Source organism: Aptenodytes patagonicus, chromosome 16, assembly GCF_965638725.1.
Source record: "Aptenodytes patagonicus chromosome 16, bAptPat1.pri.cur, whole genome shotgun sequence".
In the NCBI taxonomy this organism is placed as follows: Eukaryota; Metazoa; Chordata; class Aves; order Sphenisciformes; family Spheniscidae; genus Aptenodytes; species Aptenodytes patagonicus.
The window spans coordinates 8,732,086-8,749,737 of NC_134964.1; the positions used below are offsets into that span (position 1 = coordinate 8,732,086).

The window sequence follows — 17,652 nt, forward strand, 5'->3', positions numbered from 1 at the left end:
TGGGGACGGGCTGGGGAGGGCGGCTGGTTTCTCTGCACTCTGCAGGCTGTATGTATCCTCCCTGCAGAAGACTTTTGCATCTGCAGGGAGTTAAGAAGCAAAGCAAAAAGGTAATTTCCAGAAAAAAACCCACAAATATATCAGCCCTCCAGCTGTATAACCTGGGTTGCCAGAAATAAAATGCTGGAGGGGAAAAAAATACAAGGAAAACAAGCTAAGGAGCAGCCTTTCCCCATCACCAACTTCTGTTCTGGGCTGTTGCTGGTTGGGGTCTCAGGAAATTTCTAAAAATAGCTGGAGGGATCTGATTCCCCTTTCCCAGTCATCTCTAATGGGAACTGAGCAGCCACGCACACAAGAGGTCTTGAACAGCCCCCCCCCCCCCCTCCCCGCAACTCTGTGGATGTCCCCGTAGAGACTTTCCAGTATTCAGTTCTTCACAGCCTTTGTATGATCTGGGATAAAGACTTGCTCTTGGACAGTGACCTGGCTAACAGCGGCTATCGGTGAGGAAACCTCCCACTCCATAATTCCCACGGCAGCTGAAACGCCAGCCCTGCCCGAGGCCGTACTTATCTGGCCGCTGTGCTCTGGCATCCCCGCACAGCCATCCCTGGGCCTGATCCAGCAGCATCCCCAGAACCTGCCCCAGGCGCTCAGCACTGCCCAGGATCAAACCACTGTTGCATTTTCTAGCTGCCCAGAGCCTACTCTCTTGCCTGCTCTGGGATTTATCCAGGTGGATGAGCCCCTAATCCCGTTAGCAGGATGAGGAGTTCCAGGAGATTTGATGATAAGCTCTACAAACACTACAATCCCACAGCACCCCGCTCTCCCCTCCAGCTCGGCCACCCCTTTACTTCCCTCATACATTTTTCCCGGGAGCGTGAACCACCCATTCCCAGCACCATTTCAGTTAGTCCTTGGGGAATAGAACCAGCATTGGGGATGCTAAATAATTCTTCCACCAAAAAACCCCCCTCTCCCTGATGGACCCGATCCCTTAGATACATATCCACTGCCAAACTAGCAATTCATTGAAAATAAATCACAACGACACCCTGTCTTGCCTCAGACTGGATAAAATAGGCGTTTCAAGCACCCAGCCCTCGGCATTTCAGGATGGAAAATTCCCAGCTTGCGCTGGTTCTGCCCTGCGCAATGTTTGTGCTGGTAATGCTTTTGTTTCTATAAATCGTATTAGCTGGAGGCAAGCCTATAATTAGCAGGGAAAGCCAGCACCTCTCAAACAATAATCAAAAATGACCTGGCTTCTCCGCAAATTGCTTGAATATTGGGCTGAGCAGGGAGGAACGAATGGATGGCTCCGGGAGCAATTCACATTATTTCTGCCTGTGCTTAGCAAAGTTATTCACTCAGTTTGTGGTTCTCTCTGGATTTATTAACTCGGTTTGCTCGTACATGAAACCAGAGGCAGATTGAAGCTACAGGCTTTGATCCAGGTTGAGGGATTTGGCCGGGCTGTGGAGGACGGGTGCTGCCGGATGAGCTCTGGGGCCGATGACCCTCCTGGGGGAACCGAGGGGTCTGGGGTCCCACGTAGCGGGTGGCATGTCCCCAGGCGAGCTGTGCCCGGTGGGATCACGCTGCCTGAAGCTCCTGGGGCAGGGGGCAAAGCCTGGGGGCACCTCACCCAGGCAGGATGCCCGAGGCTTGTGGCCACAGGCACCCACTTGTCCTGCCCTGGACCCCTCTCAGCTCTGTCTGTGAGCGTGGACGTGACCTAAAAGCCTGACAGGGGCTAAGCTCTGTCACTTACCCGCTGAGTGAGCCGGGAAAGGGAGTAAATCCTGGCAGCTCAGGCTGTCTCTGGGAGGCAGCTCTGGCTGCCGGGTATGGGTATGCCAGGGCACCACGCTGCATACACAGTGGCCTGGCCCTGACCTCTTGCTCGCATACAGCTGTGCAGCACCACAAACGTGAGGGGGTCGCAGGGAGCATTCACCCAGAGAGGCTTATTTTGCAGCCCCTTGGCTTCCTGCAGCCACATCCCACCCTGCCTGTCCCCAGGGCAGTGGCTGGACTTGCCCCAAGGCTCTCCTGCCTGTCCCACTGCCTGGCTTTGCCATGAGTTGGGAGATGTTGGGCAGGATGCTCAGCCCCATGCCTGCTCCCCCTGCTCCAGCTCTAACAGCCCCTGTCCCTGCTCTGTCCCACCACCTGGAGCCCCTAGCAGATCACTGGGCTTTTGTTCCCCTGGTCCCTGGGGCCGTGGGTTTGCTACAGTCTGCGGCTGGTGCCAGGCTGCCGGTCCCCAAGCACTGGCCCCAGCTCACAGCGACGGCAGACCGGCAATGGGGTCACTGTGGGCGGGTATTCGCTGTATATATATACACACACATACATACAGGAAAAGGGTGGCAAGCAGCCTAATCCTGTGTGTCATCAACAGGTATTTTCGGCGGCTAAGAGTGCTGGAGGATATTGGCTGAAATAAAGGGTGCCGTGCTGGGGCTGGGAGCCGGCAGAGGCTGCCCTGAGCAGAGGAAGCGGTGGGAAGCAGGGCAGGAGGAGGAGGAGGATGTCGGTGCTCAGCACGTTGCCTTTCCTAAAGCCCGTTCAACTGAGGTCCCCCCAAAGCTCGCCTGGGGGCCAGCGCCGCCACACGCTGCCCGCCAGCGAGTTTCGCTGCCTCAGCCCCGAGGATGCCATCAGCGTGTTCGAGATCGAGCGGGAAGGTAAGGGGTTGCCCCAGGGAGGTCCTGCCTGGTGGCATCGGCTGGAGATGCCCTGTCCCTTCCCTCCACCAGTCCCTCGTGCTCCTTGGGGGCACACCGTGGTGGCAAAACCCCCGCACATGCCCTCGTGGGTGATAAGGGAGGGAGCCAGCCACCGTGACTTGTGGCCAGGCCACCACGGGCTCCCTAACGAGGTGGGGGAGGCTGTGATTAAGGAGGTGGAGAACCACAGCCCCCAGCTCACCCAGCTGCCCGGGGTGGGGATGGTGGGAGGCGATCCCAGAGCAGGACCAGGCGAGTGGGGAGCAGCTCTCCTGAAACAGCCCTGCCAGAGGCGAGCGGACAGGAGAGGGGGAAGGTGGGAGGAAGGACACCATGCTCAGTCTCCTATTGCACAGGGGCACTTTGAGATGCACCCCGCAGCAACCTCCCTCCTCCCCTCCATCCCAGGCACCCTGAGCTCCCCTCACTCAGTTTCGCCCGGCCCATTTCTCCCTCCTCTCCAAAGGACAAGGGCAGCCGGGGAGATGCCAGGAGGAAGGGGTCATCTCAGCACCCGCTGCTGTAGCCCTGGAATCAGCAATGGGAGCGGGGAGCCAGTCCCTGGGCTGCGGGGGGCTGCCTCTGGAGGAGCAGAGCTGCCCCCGGGAGCCATCCTGTCCCTTAGAGCTCCTTTAGGCCAAGTAGGCAGCAGGACACATGCCATCTCTCCCCACCACATCCCACTTCCCACCCCTACATCAGCGCCGGGGGGTTGTCTGGGTCCCCCTCACTGTGCTCACCGCCGTCTCCCTCCAGCCTTTATATCCGTCTCTGGGGACTGTCCCCTCCACCTGGACGAGATCCGGCACTTTCTGAACCTGTGCCCGGAGCTCTCCCTCGGCTGGTTTGAAGAAGGGCGGCTCGTGGCATTCATCATCGGCTCCCTCTGGGACCAGGACAGGCTCAGCCAGGTAAGAGCCGGACCATGTTCTTCCCGGCTTGCGTGCTCAGAGAGGCACTGCCAGAGCCTGAGGACGAGGAGAAGCTCCCTGGGGCGCTGAGGCTACTTACCAATCTTCTCCTAAGACTATTTGCTACAGGGCTGCTCTGGTGGAAAGGAACTTTCTCATTAATTAATTTTACTGATGCTGTTAAAAAATATGCTCAGTAATTCCCCACAACATTCATTTTAAAATTAAAAACCTGCAGGGATGACGGGGGGAGGTGAAGGGGGATGGCACTGGGACCCTTCTCCCTTTGGGGGAGGACGTGGACCCTGGTTCATTGGGGTGGGGAACCAAGACACATACAGGATGGGACCCCCTGATCACACTAACCCCCACTCCCCCCTCGGCAGGCGGCGCTGACCCTGCACAAGCCGCAGGGCACAGCAGTGCACATCCACGTGCTGGCCGTGCACCGCACCTTCCGGCAGCAGGGCAAGGGCTCCATCCTCATGTGGCGGTACCTGCAGTACCTGCGGTGCCTGCCTTTCGCCCGGCGCGCCCTGCTCATGTGCGAAGATTTCCTCGTGCCCTTCTACCAGAAGTGCGGTTTCAAGGCGCTGGGTCCCTGCGAGGTGACAGTGGGGGAGCTGGCCTTCATCGAGATGCAGCACCCCGTCCGGGGACATGCCTTCATGCGCAGGAACAGTGGCTGCTGAGCCTCCTCCCGTCCAGCCCTGCTGGGGGAAGGGGGGGGGGGCCGGAGAGAGGCTGGGGGTGGGGGGGAAATAAGAGGCTGTGACCCCTCTCCATCCCCGCCACGGCTATACATGTTCCCCGGCTGGCCCTGGCTACAGCTACTCCCTCTGCCGCATCTGCCTTCCAGCCAGGAGATCAGCCCGGTCCCATCCCAGCCCCACAGGGCTGGGGACAGAAATCTCTGGCCTGGCCCCGCTGGAAGCACTGGCCCCCCGGGCTCTGCTTTAGCCAGGGCTGGGCTGGCAAGCCTGGGCAGGCTGCAGGGCCATGTGCCCCACGGGGATGGAAAGGCGTTGTCCTAGGAGCAGCTGGGGCAGGCTCCGCTGATTTAAGGGCTCTCAGCCACGTTTTGCCGAGACAGCCAGCAGAGCCCATACATACACGTGCCCCCCAACCCTGCACCCCCTCCCACCGCTGACACCAACACCACGAGTGAAGCACACCACGGCCAAGCCCTCCCTGAGCAGCCCCCAGACCAGGCAGGGGTCCTGGCAGCTTCCCCCCTGCCTGTGGACATCTTTCCAGACCCCTTGGAGCACACCCCCAGCCGCACATTGCTGAGCCTCCCTGGGGGGCCAGTCCAAACCAGGCCCCCCCCCCCCCCCCCCTCCACCCCAGACCCACGACTGGCCCAGGACAAGCCTTCTGCAAAGGCCTCGGGCTGTTCTGAAGCAGCAAATAAAGACGTGGCAGTGGTTTTCTACGCAGCCCGTGTGCGTTCCTGCACGGCTCTGACCACCACCTCGCCATGACAGCCAGAGGGAGGGCACCAGCTGGCACAACGGGAGCCATCCAATACCCCTTGGGGCATCTCAGCTTTGGGGGAGATGGGGCAAATCCAGCCCCGGGTCATTCAGTGAAGGGTGGGATACAGGCAGGGGTGGCTGTGCCCTTGGGCAGGGTCAGGAGGCTCCGTGGGTCTTTTTGCTCCAGGCATTTGGCTTCCCCTTCTGCTCGAGACCCTCCAAACCCTGTCCTCCTCCCAGGGAGGGGTTTGAGGGGTACCGGGGGACAGTGCAGCCCTGTACATCAGGGCACCGGCCCCAGGCACTCCCATCTCTGCCTCTCTCCCTGCCATGCCATCACCAAAACAACCAGAACACCCTAAAAGTGCCGCGTCCCCGTGCCCAAGAAGGGAGAAGAGGCCTTGTGCGGCTCATTAAATACAGGTAGAAATTTATTAAGGGGGGGGGGGAAAAAACCCACAGCTTTTTAAAAAAGTATCAAAAAGAGACAAATGAGGTGAAGTGTCTGTCTTTGGCTGGAGCAGCACCAGAGGGACAGAGCAGGGCTGAAAACTGGCCCGTGGTGGAGGGAGGGATGCAGGGAGGGATGCAGGTGCCACAGAGCTCCTGGGGTCACCTGGAGAGCGGTTGTGGACAGAGGGAGCCAAGCTCCCAGCCCTTGAATACTCGTTCCAGGACATCCCGGCTAGGGGATTCACACCTTCCCCCATTTAACAGCGCTGAGACCCACCAGCACCAAAGCAATACATACCAGGGGAGAGACAGCCCGGCACCAGCCCGGGTCCAAACCAGCCCAGCGGAGTCACCTGGACCCCAGGAAGGACCTGCCTTCACACTGAGGCCGGTGGGAGGGAGGAGGAGATGCTGGGGAGCAGCAGCCCAAGGCTGGGGGCAGGCAGGGACGTGCAGCCTTGGTGACTGCCCCTGTCCTGTGCTTCTCTTGTCTGTCCAGCACCATTTGAGGTGGGGAGGGCCACCTGCGTCTCTACACTTCGAAAAAGGGAAAGGGGTAACAGCACGGACTCGAGGCAGAAGTGAAAGGTGGGAGCACCGATGGCTTCCCGAGGGGTCTGTGGGCTTCAGGAGCAGCCACACAAACCCCCCAGGGTGTTTTTCTCCATGCCTGCCTCCCAGCACGGCACTACAAAGATGGTACGTGCTGCTTCTCTGCTTTCAAAAAGGGAATTTCACTGAAATAAGGGGAAAAGAAGCCCCCCCATGCTGAGTCCTGCCTCTCCATCCAGTGAGAAGCCCACGTGGGGAAGCACAAACCTCCTTCCACGGCCTCAGGGGAGCATCAGATGCGAGAGCAGGACTGAAAAATACCTTCGAAGCTTAGCTCTGAACACCTCGGAGCCACAGCAGAGGCCCTGGGAAGCCCAAAGCAGGGGAAGCCCTCTGCCTAAAGAGCTGCGGATAAAAAGAGTGCCCCTGCAAAAAAGGGGGTCATGTTCACAGTATGAGCTGCAGCTCATGGCGGCATGGAGGTGGGACAGGGCCCACCACAGGCAGGAGACTTTGGCAACTTCAGCCCCAGGGCTGGGAGCCCAGCCTGGCCGTGGACACACCGAAATCCCGCTTCCCTCGGCCCTTTCCCCACGCAGGTAGCAGCCGGGGTCAGTGCCCAAAACAGTTATGGCTTTTCAGCACCAAGAGGCAGCCCCAAAGGGGTGCAAAGGGCAGGGTTGGCTCCAGCCCCGCTCCCCACTGCATCCCCAGCGTTTAACAGGGGGGAGCTCAAACCCACCAGCCCTGAGGATGAAGCCGTGCCTGGGATCTGCCCCATCCTGGAGCAGCCACTGTCTCCTGCAGGCTGGTGAAGACCCACCCCATGGAAAATATCACCACCAGCGCCTCTCCCAGCCCCGTCCCCGCCGGCGGGGTCAGTGCAGGACCTGCTCCAGCTCGTACTTCTCGCAGAACTTGCTGGTGAAGGGCAGGCAGGTGAGATACTCCACCCAGCGCCAGTTCACGGGGTAGACGTAGAGCCAGACCACCAGCGAGGCGAAAAGCCCCACGAAGACCAGCAAGGAGACGATGATCATGGCTCGCTTGCGGTACTTGTCCACCGTGCCGAAGGTGATGTAGGGCAGGAAGGCAAAGGAGAGGAGGAGGCCACTGAGGAAGCCGAAGAGGTGAGCGATGTTATCGATCCATGGCAAGAGGCCGCAGACGAAGAGGAAGAGGACGATGCCAAAGAGGTTGAGGAAGGCTTTCCAGGGTTTCTCCAGCACTTGCCAGCTCTGGAAGAGCTCCACGAAGAGGCAGGCCAACAAACCGAACTGGGACCCGGCGGGGCCCACCTGCAGGGATAGGGGAAGTCACGGCCGGACTCTGCGTACGTCACCCCAGACATGTCCCCATGTCCCCAGGGACCGTCTCCTCCCCTTGCAAAATGCATTTGGCTCCTGCCATCCTCCAAGGGCTGCACTCCACCACCGCAGGGCTCAGGGGTGGGAGCCCTGGCACAGGAGGAAGAGGAGGGGAGCACGCCGGCACGGTTTCAGCAGAACCAGCGCTTTTAGTGACTCAGCAGCCAGGCAGCGTCACCCCCTCCCAGGCCACAGTCCCCCTGGCCCCATCCCGACGCACCCCCGGGGGGGATTAGGGCGCTCGGCGTGATCTCATTTAAAGCCTGACAGAGTTCCACTGCCAGCAGATTAGCCATCTGCCCGCCCAGGGACCCCGCACGCACACCGACACGTGACACACATGGCATGTGTGAACCCACACGTGGGGCAGAGGCCCCTCCCCCCCCCCCCCCCCTCCACGGGGGCACCAGCCTCCCACCCCACCGCAGCAAAACCTGCCGGGGGCTGAGAGCTCTGTGCTGATGGCTGCAGTCCCCTTCCCCAAACCTCTGCTGGGACAGGGGCGGGAAGGGGTGTCCTTTGGTCCCTGGAGAGCTGGCTGGGCTCGGGGTGATGTGGGCAGAGTCCCCCCCACAGCCCTCACCTCTGCCCTATACGGCAGGAAGATGGCACTGGCCAGATTGCCCGTGATGCCGCTGAGGATGAAAATGATGGAGATGCGATGCCAGCCCGCCAGCTTCTCCAGGTCCCTCAGCACCGTCATCTGGAAGGTCACCGACACCAGGCAGTGGATGATGCTGGGGGGAGAGACCCTGTGTTAGAGACCCCTGCTCTGCCAGAGCCCCTGCCCAGCCCTCCCACCCGCTGCCCCGGGGCATGAGACATCTTACAAAACACCCTCTACCGATGGCACGTGTCGCTGTAGTCCGGGGGTGTCCTCCCCTCTTCTCTCCCAACCCATCGGGGATCACAGACCATCCCAATGGATACTCCAGTCCTGAGTCACCCCCATCATCCCCTGGGGGTGCGGGGGGCCGCAGCTCACCCAGCGTGCAGGAACAGGGACAGCCACAGGCGGTAGAACTGGTCGGGGACCTCCGGGTTGAGGAAGGGCAGGAGGCCGCAGACCTCGTCCAGGCAGTGCACCTGCAAAGGCAGGCAGGGTTGGGGGGTGACGGGGGCTCGGCCCACACCCCAGAGCCGCAGGGAGCAACGGATGGTTCACAGGGACGCGTGGCTGACGATGCCACGTGTCAGCTGGGGGTGGGGGGGGAGGACCCTGGGTGGTGTGGGGCACTCGCACTGCCCAGGTGCTGGGGAGGGAGCAACCGAGCATCCCCAGTGCCCCAGCAGATGCTGAAGGGCCATTTTCCTGCCCGGAACGCGCCTTTCCCAAGGACACCGGTGCTGCTTGGGTGAAGCTGGCTCAAGTCCTACGCTTCCTCCTGCCCCACACCAGCAAGGTGGGCGTGCAGCGGCAGCAGGAGTCCAGCCGATAGCTGGGCAAGTCCCTGCACTTTGCATTCCCCCTGCTCACACCCATCCCAACCATGTCCCGGGATACTATAAAACCCTTTGGCATCAGCACGGCAACGCGTGACCCGGCTGCTAGCATCGCGTCCCGTGTCCCTGGCCCTGCTCACCTGCGAGCAGAGCGTTGCCTCCTCATGGAAGTAGCCATGCATGAACTCGCAGTACTCCCGCGTCGTGATCTCGCAGCTGAGCAAAGGGCAGGCAGCGGGCTCGCTCGGGGCAGGGCTCGCTCCCTGTTCCCCTGAGCATCCCCCTCCGCTCCTGGCGGACGGTCCTGCCGCCACCGTGCTTCCCACCCCCCTGAGGCTCTGTAACCTCCCTCTCCCCTCGGCACAGCTCCGGACACCGATAGGGCAACAACAAGCAGTGGGGCAGAGGGGGGGAGCCGAGCCCGGGCTGGGTGCCCCCATCGCTGCGACCCACCTGCCCTTGGTGCCGATGCAGCAGGGCCTGCCCTTGATCTGGCAGTCCATGTGGGCGAAGCCCGAGTGGTTGGTTTTGGTCTCGTAGGTGCAGATCTACGAGCAGGAGGGAGAGGAGCCAAGGTCAGGGTCTGGCCCCAGGCTCTCCCCACAGCCCCCGTGCCTGGCTTGTCGCCCGCCACGCCTCCCACGGAGGCTGCCGCCACAGTGCCACCCAGCTCGCAGTGGCACCGGGCTCTTACCGGCCACTTGGTGATGTCATCCGGCCACACGTGGGGTGGGTTGGACGCCGGCTCCTCACACGTCCTGGTGGGAGGAGGTGGGGGTTGGGGTCAGGACGGGTCCCCCCCAGCACATCCCTCCCTGCAGACTAGTAACCCCCCTTGGGCACAGACAGGCCCGGGACCTGCCCCCTTCCCTGGCTTGGGAGGGATCCTGCACGTTGGTGTCCTACAACACCCCACAGCAGCACCTTCCGCAGGTGAACCCCGCGGCACTCACATCTGTCGGATGACCCCATCGATGCCCCCTTGCAGCATCACCCATCCCAGCGGAGCAGGGCAGGCAGGGGCCAGCGCAAGACAACGGCGTCACCCATTGCTGCCTATGTTTAGGACAGACCCCACCTCAGTTTCCCCACTGATTCCCTCTTCCTTATCACTCTCCTACGGCGTGCAAGAGCCCCCCACAGCCCCTTGGACAAGAGCATTGAAGGCATCCAACCTGGAAACACAGCCCCACGCAGCACCTCCGCTGTGCCCTGCATACAGCTGGGCGACAGCAGCGCCTCTCCCCAGCCATCACTCCTACCTGGGGTCCTGGTGACACACAGCCCCCGACGTCCGCTTCTCACCCGAGCCCACGGCTGGCGCGTTGCTGCCCGGCCACTTGATGAACGTCGCCAGTGTCTCCTGGGGAAGATGAAGAGATTGAGGATGCGGCAGCAAATGCACCGCTCTGACACCACATGCATCCTGCCCTGCGGTCGTGCAGGGCAGAGATGGTTTCCCCCTTTTCCCCAGGGATCCCCAGCGCTTCCCGGTGCCCGCGGCAGTGGCGGCACGCACCGAACAGTCCTGTGGCAGGGTCTGGATGCAGCCCGAGTTGTCATTCTGGACGCAGCAGCCAGAGCCGCGCTCCCGGTCCCGCTCGCGCTGGATGAGCTGCTCCACCTGCTGATCCTTCCGGATGCAGGGGGAGAACTTGGCTCCCAGATGGATCAGGTCGATCTGGGAGGGAGATGCCAGTCCAGGGGATGCTCCATGGCTCCCCCACACCTACCCTCCCTCCAGCTGCCCCCGGGGAGAGCTCAGCAGGGGCAGGGGGTCCCCACAGGCGATAGCCCTGAGTCTCCGTTACCCCCATGGGGAGAAGGTGGGTGGGAAGGGGATGGGGTCTCTTCTGACCATCCCACCACGATGCCGCAGCTTTGAGAAGCGCTGCTGAGCCCCCAGCCTGGGCTGGGACTGGGCAGCAGGTCCCAGAGGGATGGGGGCACCGAGGGCCCGGGGCAGCAGGCTGGGACGAGGGGTCGAGCTCTCCCCCTGGGGAGAGAAACACCCCAGGGACCCCCCTCGGCTCAGGGCAGGGGGAGCAGAGGCCGGCGGAGGGCAGAGCCTCGTGCCGGGGGGGGGGCGGGGTCCGGCAGAGCCCTTACCGAGCTGGGCCCGATCCAGAAGTTTTCCTGCTGGATGTACTTGACGCTCTCGTAGACACCCTTGTTCCTCAGCACCTGCCGAGCCAGGCCAGGGTCAGCTCCCGCTTGAGGGGGCCGGCGGTGTGGGGGTGCAGCCCCCTCTCCCTCTGCTCGTGGGGAGCTGAGCAGCCCCCTTCATCCAAGGGGAAGGGCTGCTGGGTCCCACCAGCAACATGGGAGGGAGAGCAGCTCTGCTGCCGGCACGCATGCCGCTGCAACACGCCGCTGCTCAGCCAGCACATGTGGACCCCCTGCCCTGGCTATTTAATGGAGCCTCTCAAATAGCATGAGCCAGCAGCACCCCACAATGCTCTCAGCCCTAGCAGAGAGCATGACAGCATGGGACACTGGTGGTCACGGTCCCCCCAAGAAGATGGATGCTTGCTCTTCTCTCCAGCCTGGGTGCCAAGGGAGCAACGCAGCCGGCTGCAGGTTCCCAGGATTAACCCCAGAGGGAGGATCACGCCTCCGAGGTGTTGGAGGCACCCCCCAGACACCAGACTTGCTTTCCTCAGCAGCTAGCTAGTTGCCATTTCAGAACCAGACATGTCACCGGAGAGCTGGGAGGGGACGGCCCTGGCTGGTAGCTCTTAAACTTACTAACTCTGTCGTCACGTGCTGGGTGAAGCCGATGGGGGCGATGCCGTAGGTGCCGATGACCAGCAAGGTGATGAGGATGTGGACAAAGGTGATCCAGTACGTGAAATATGGCCTGCGGAGGAAAGGACCCAAAATTTGAGCAGCTCAAGAATGGCTGGGCAAAAGGACGCTGCAGTCCCCCAAGCCCTGATCCGCGAGCATCAAGGGGGACACACATCTGAGTTACAGCTGGGGAGCCCCGAGAAGTCCCATGCCCATCCCCATCCCATCAGTCCCCCCCTCACCGGTGGCTGTCGGTGATCTCCAGCTGCGACTGCACGATGCTGCTCAGGCTGCGGCGGTACGTCCTGTTCAGCCACTTCCCCACCACCCCCAGCCCATAGTAGCGTTTCTTGCGGTCGAAGGCGAAGTGCTTCACTTTAGAAGCAATGCGCCTGCCTCGCCGGGGAGCCGGGCCGGCGCTGGTGGAGGCCGAAGCGAGCCGGACACCCTCCCGCCTGCAGAGAGAGGAGAAACCCATCACAGCTGTCGAAAGGAGCCAGCTGAGAAATCCCCCACGTACAACCCCACGGCCATAATCCAGAGCTGGATGGGATGAGGATGCCTGGGATGAGGGCTGGGGTACCTCTTGGCTTCATCCTCCCAGGTGCATGCCAAAAGTGCCCAGTGCCCCACGGCATTGACTGCAGCAGGGGACCTGGGCAGCCTCAGGGGCAGCACCCACCAAGAGCTGGTACTCACGGGGTGGGCTGCTCCACCTCGGGGGACGCCCTGGCATCCTCCCCCACTGGGTGCATGCGTAAATACGTGGCCGATAGAGGCGGCGACTCGAAGACATCATCGGGCATGGAGTACGTCTCGTCGTGCATGTCCATCTGGAAGGAGGATGGAGACGTGTTCTTGGACGTGTGCAATGGGTGAGAAACCTCCCCCTGACGGAGCATGCCCATGACCAGGCCACGCCTGGCTCCACCTGGCCCCAGAGCCTGGGGAGGGGGTGATCCCCACTGACATCCCATTAACTGCACGTCACAGGGTGTGAAACGTGCCCACGATAGTGGCGTCCCTCCCGGCCACCCCCGAGGAGCACCACTGAGACCAGGGCTCTGTAGCGCTGGGCACAGTGGCCACCAATGCCCCTGCTCCCAGGCAGGGCGAAGCACCGACATGGGGGTCCCCGTCAGAGCCCCGCTCCATGTCCAGGCCCCGTGCAGGGGCACCGGGACCCCTCCCCGCTCCGGTGGCCGGCGTGGAACAGCGCTTGCCTTACTGAAGAAGGATGAGTCCAGGGTATCGGCAGCATCCACCATGTCCTCGTCCATGAAGCTGGGGTACACGAAGCTCCTCTTGTTGCTCCTCCGCTTGGGAGCCAGTGGCTCCAGGACAGAGCGTCCCTTTGGCAGGGGAAGCAAATGAGGGTAAGCAACCAGACGTCCTCCAGTTTTTGCAGCACTGAGGGTTTCTCGTAGTTTCCCTCCCCAAAGCTGAGTGGCAAGGATTAAATCCCAACCGGCCACCATATCCCACTGCGTGGGAAGGGCAGGCAGCAGGAGCCGGCAGCAGATGCTGCCTTTAGCTCCTCAGAGCCAGCGTTGGTCCATGACCATGTTAGCCAGCATGACAAGTGAACTCTGAATCCTGTTTGGTCTCAGTCCCACAAACCTGTCCCCAAGGCTTGCCCAGGGCTCCCCAGGGGCTAGAAAGCTGCTGGAGAAGCTTCCTGGCTCCTCAGCAGTGAAACTCAGAAGCTGCTTTTTTCTAGGGATGTCCAGTTTTCACCAAAACTTCTCTTTTTAAGCAGAGCTCAGGTTAAAAACCACCAACATCCCCCCTCAAACCCACCCTGGAGAGACAGCAATCTCTGTGCAAAGCAAAAAGCCAAGAAGCAAAGACGATGGGTGACGGACAGAGCTGAAACCCGGGTCAGGAAGATGACGATGCCCCCCCCGTCCCCAAAACTTACGCGGAGAAGGGCCGCGGCCGCCTTGAAGCTCATGTGGGCGACGGACTCCCTCTTCCTGCGTGGCAGGCGGCCGTAGCCAGAGCGGATGCTGTTGAAGGACGCCAAGGAGACGACACCGGGGGTGAGCGGGGGCAGGACATGGTGGGGCGTGTGGGGACGGTCTGTCTCATCAGGATGGCGGAAGGGACGGCCCCTGGCCAGCGGGTCCACGATCTGGAGGAGGGAAGAGGTGTCAGTGCTGGGAGAACAAGGCTGAGAGCCGGACCCCGCACCCCGAGCTCTACCTTGGGCATCTTGGCGGGCTTGGGCGACTCGGTGCCTTGGAAGGAGGGCACCTCCTGGCTGGGCAGCTCCATGTCGCGGTAGGCAGGCTTCAGCTTGCCGTACCTCATGCTGCAGTGCTGCAAACTCTTGCGTTGCCACTGCTGCCGCTTCCCCTCCCAGTCGCTGCTGACGCCAAACCATTGCGCCGTGCCCCTGGACACACGATGGGCACGCTTGTCACCCAGCCGGTCTCCCCACCCCAGGTACCGCCATCCCACCCAGGCATCCCCTCCGGCAGGTGATTTGGGTTGGGGTGTCTCAGCTCAGCTTGCAGCAGGGCAAGTTTTGACCTGGCTATGGGTCGGGGAAGGGATGCTGCAGAGGGGTCGCTAGCCTTTGGGTCTCTCCGGAGAGGTAACTCCATCAAGACTTGCACCTTGCACGGGACAGTGCATCAGCTCCGGGCTGCAGCAGACGTCCAGCTCAAGGTGCTTTTGAAGGTCCTACATAAACAGGGCAGAGAAATTTTCCCAAGGTGCAAAACAATGGTTTGAATTAATAATAAACAATCCTGCTGCGGGATTATCCCCAGGCAGACACCAGCGAGTCAAAGCAGAGCTGCATGAAACCCTCCAAGGCATTCCCTTCTGAACTCCAACTCTCCATCTCCATCCTAAGTCCTCTGCTGGTACCCACAGCCACAACACCCCGACGGGGACTGAGGGACCCCTCCGGTGACCCAGCCGCTGCCGGAGCCTGCCCTGCCCTCGCGCTGCTGCTCCCCGGCCCTCACTTGCGGATGCTCTGGGACAGGGAAGTCTGCCGGCGGAAGACGGGCTGGTGCTCCAAGCTGTCGCATCCCTTCGTGCGGGGCTCCTGCAGGCTCTTGCTCTTTCGGTAGATGGGGACCTTGGAGGGCTGGAAGGCAGAGCAGGGCGTTAGGGATGGGATGGCATGGGGGGGGGGGGGGTGTCCCCTGGGGATGGCAGCCCCCCAAGTCCAGCATGGGATGGACGCAGCTCCCCGTCGCTCACCTCCTTGCGGGCACCATCCTCCTCCACCTCCCGGGGGGGGATGACGATGGAGAGGTTGGGGGGCTTCTTGCTCTGCAGGCGGCTGCCGCTGGAGCGGCTGCCCCCGTTCTTGTCGCGGGCTGACATCTCGGGCCGGCGGCAGTCAGCAGGCTGGGAGGGTGCAGCGAGTCAGGAGAGGAGAAGAAATATCCCCCCAGGAGCTCACATGTGGGGAGAGGCTGGCTCCCAGCGGGAGATGGGGCCTCACCAGTGGGATCTCACCAGCCTCAGCCCCCTGTGCCACTGGTCGTGCTGCTGAGACCTGGCCATCATCAGCCCAGCTGCTGCACCCCCAAAACCTGCACCCCCTCCCCAGGTTCGGGTGGACAGGAGGGCTTCCATCACCCACTCGCTCCCAGTCCCCCAGGACCACCAGCACCACCCCTTCACCTGCCGGGAGCAGAGCGAGGGATGGCAGGAGCGCTAGGGCCAGAGCATCCCCATCACCCCGGCACGTGCCTGTGGGACCCCCGGGTTTCACACCCCGTCAGGATGCGCCTGACCAACTCGGCACGTGCACGGGAGACACGGGGGGAATCCTGCAAGCCCTGGCCAGGCCTATGGCACACAACTGCAGCTCTCAGACATGGGGGCACCGCCCCCCCCAGTTTGGCACAACGAGGGAGCCAAGGGGGGGATCACAGGCGCTCCTGGGGGGCCTGCAAAGAGCTCACCTCGCCCATGCAGGGCAGGGTGGGAAGGGAGGGGACGCAGCCAGGCAGGGGACATGCAAAGTCTGAAAACACCCAATTCACATCGGTGCACCAGAGCCCCCATGGGGGGGATGGCTCCTGCTGCAGTGAGAGGGGCTGGGGCAGCCCATGCCACCTCTGGCCACAGAGCAAGGACCTGCCATGTGTCGGGGTGCCCCATGGGAGGGGAGATGCAGGACATTCCCCTCCGGCACGTGCACGCACACGCCAGGCTGGGAGGCTGAATCCTCCCCAGCACCACGTGCAAGGAGGGGGAAGCTTAACGGCCAAGAGGTGGTTAATTCTTCGAGCAATCCCCTCCCAAGGGTCTCTGCAGCCCGGCTCTACCGGGCAGGACCTCGCAGGAAAGGTAATTCCATCTGAGTGCAAGGGAGTGAGTCCCAGATCCTATTAGGGGCTACAGGGGCTCTCAAAGGGAGGCACGGCCCCCTCTGGCCTCTTCCCATCCCCCTCCGACCACGTGCCAGCGCCCAGGGGACTCGCACAGGTCTTACGAGCATCCCTCGTCTCCCCGGCACAGCCGTGGCCGCGGGGATGGTGCCACTTGCTGCGTTCACCCTGTGCGGCGTGCACCAAGCCCGGCCGCAAGGACCAGCATCCCCATGGGATCTGCTCCCAAGGGGAGATGGGAGCCGGTCCTCTCCAGCCGAGGGGGCCAGCAGAGTCCCCTGGGGGGGACCATGCGTCCCGCTGGGGTTCCTCTGCTGCCACCCACCACCACCGAGTTGGAGCTCAGAGTCCAACAGTGCCACTAGCTGCAAAACTCCAGCTCGACCCGCGGGCCTGGCCCCTCTCTCTGCCCAGGACCCCAGTAACCAGCCCAGCCATATGGCCTTGTACCCCGCTCTGCTCTCGTCAGGTAAAGGTGCTCAAGCAGTTCGCTGGGCGATCGAGACCCACTCCCCCAGCCCCCTCCTTGGCAGCACGTGCCCGAGCAGGAGGCAGGCACAGGGGCACTTTTGTAGCTCCCCCAGCACTCCGAGTCCCGAGCATAACCCTCCCCTCAGACCCCACCACAAGCAAACCCTGGCTTTAGCAGCATGGGGTCCCCGTGGGACCAGCTCCCTGGGGACATGGGAGCCTGGAGCCGGTGGCACTAGAGGGCATTGCTGCCCTCCACTGGCTCCTGGGCCAGGTGACAGCCTGCTGCTCCTGCCTGCCCCTGCATGGCTTAAAATGGGTGCTGGGTTGGCTGGTGTACCGCAGGGCAGGGACGGGGCAAGACCCTGGAGACGTGTGTGGCAGGGGGAATGTCAGATGTAACCCGAGCGGTGGCTTCACTAACACCATTCCATCAAGGGGCACCAGCAGCCCTGGCTGGCGGCAGGGCACGGTCCTCGTTCCCAAATTAACCCTGCTCCTCTCCAGCCGTGGCAATAAATCAGTTCACGGTGGGGATCCAGACAGGAAGATGCGAGGAAGCTGTCACACAAACGCCACTAGAACCAGATGAGATGTTGCTGGAGGCAGAGCCTGTGATCGCAGGCAGCATCCCGGCACGTTGCCTGCCTCCCCTCCTCCCAAGATGCACCGAAGCAGCACCCTTGGGTGCTGTCGGCAGCTCAGCTGCTGCCTCACCCCTCGCTGCTGTTAAGCACCAGAGCTGGGAGCAACCAACTCCCAAATTCCTCCTGGGGGCTCAGCCAGTGCCGGTCCCCGCCAGGGTCTCCCTACCTCATAAGAGTGGCAGGGATCCCACGCAGTGCGTCTCGATGGCAAACACCCGCGCCTGCCTTTCTCCTCCGTCCTTCACGCACGGGAGCCCCGGGGCACGGCCAAACTCCTCCTGCCTCACCTGGTGGGGAGAGAGGCTGCAATGAAAAGCCACGTGAGAGAAAGCAGAGGGCTGCAGGAGCATCCCGGGCGGAGGGAGAGCTTAACGCTTCCCGGGCCCTGGGGATGGGGCTGCTGGCGGCCGGACACCGGGAACACAGACCAGCTGCTGG

At 62.3% G+C, this 17,652-nt stretch overlaps 2 protein-coding genes across 2 annotated transcripts; one reads left to right on the forward strand and one right to left on the reverse strand.

Annotated features, from left to right (window-relative positions):
- Positions 1-2,499: 2,499 nt before the first annotated feature.
- Positions 2,500-4,344, forward strand: AANAT (aralkylamine N-acetyltransferase). The gene is made up of 3 exons (XM_076353808.1): positions 2,500-2,699; positions 3,498-3,652; positions 4,039-4,344. The coding sequence occupies exons 1-3, from the start codon at positions 2,543-2,545 to the stop codon at positions 4,342-4,344; spliced, it is 618 nt and encodes a 205-aa protein (XP_076209923.1). The 5' UTR covers positions 2,500-2,542.
- Positions 4,345-5,531: 1,187 nt separating this feature from the next.
- On the reverse strand, positions 5,532-17,436 carry RHBDF2 (rhomboid 5 homolog 2). The gene is made up of 18 exons (XM_076353833.1): positions 17,381-17,436; positions 14,955-15,104; positions 14,714-14,838; positions 13,941-14,133; positions 13,657-13,869; positions 12,959-13,087; positions 12,435-12,568; positions 11,978-12,190; positions 11,694-11,805; positions 11,055-11,129; positions 10,465-10,626; positions 10,208-10,308; positions 9,640-9,703; positions 9,399-9,493; positions 9,086-9,161; positions 8,488-8,588; positions 8,086-8,239; positions 5,532-7,433 (listed from the first exon to the last, which is right to left on the reverse strand). Exons 2-18 carry the CDS (start codon positions 15,078-15,080, stop codon positions 7,014-7,016), a joined length of 2,493 nt encoding a protein of 830 aa, XP_076209948.1. The 5' UTR covers positions 15,081-15,104; positions 17,381-17,436; the 3' UTR covers positions 5,532-7,013.
- Between the last annotated feature and the right edge of the window lie 216 nt (positions 17,437-17,652).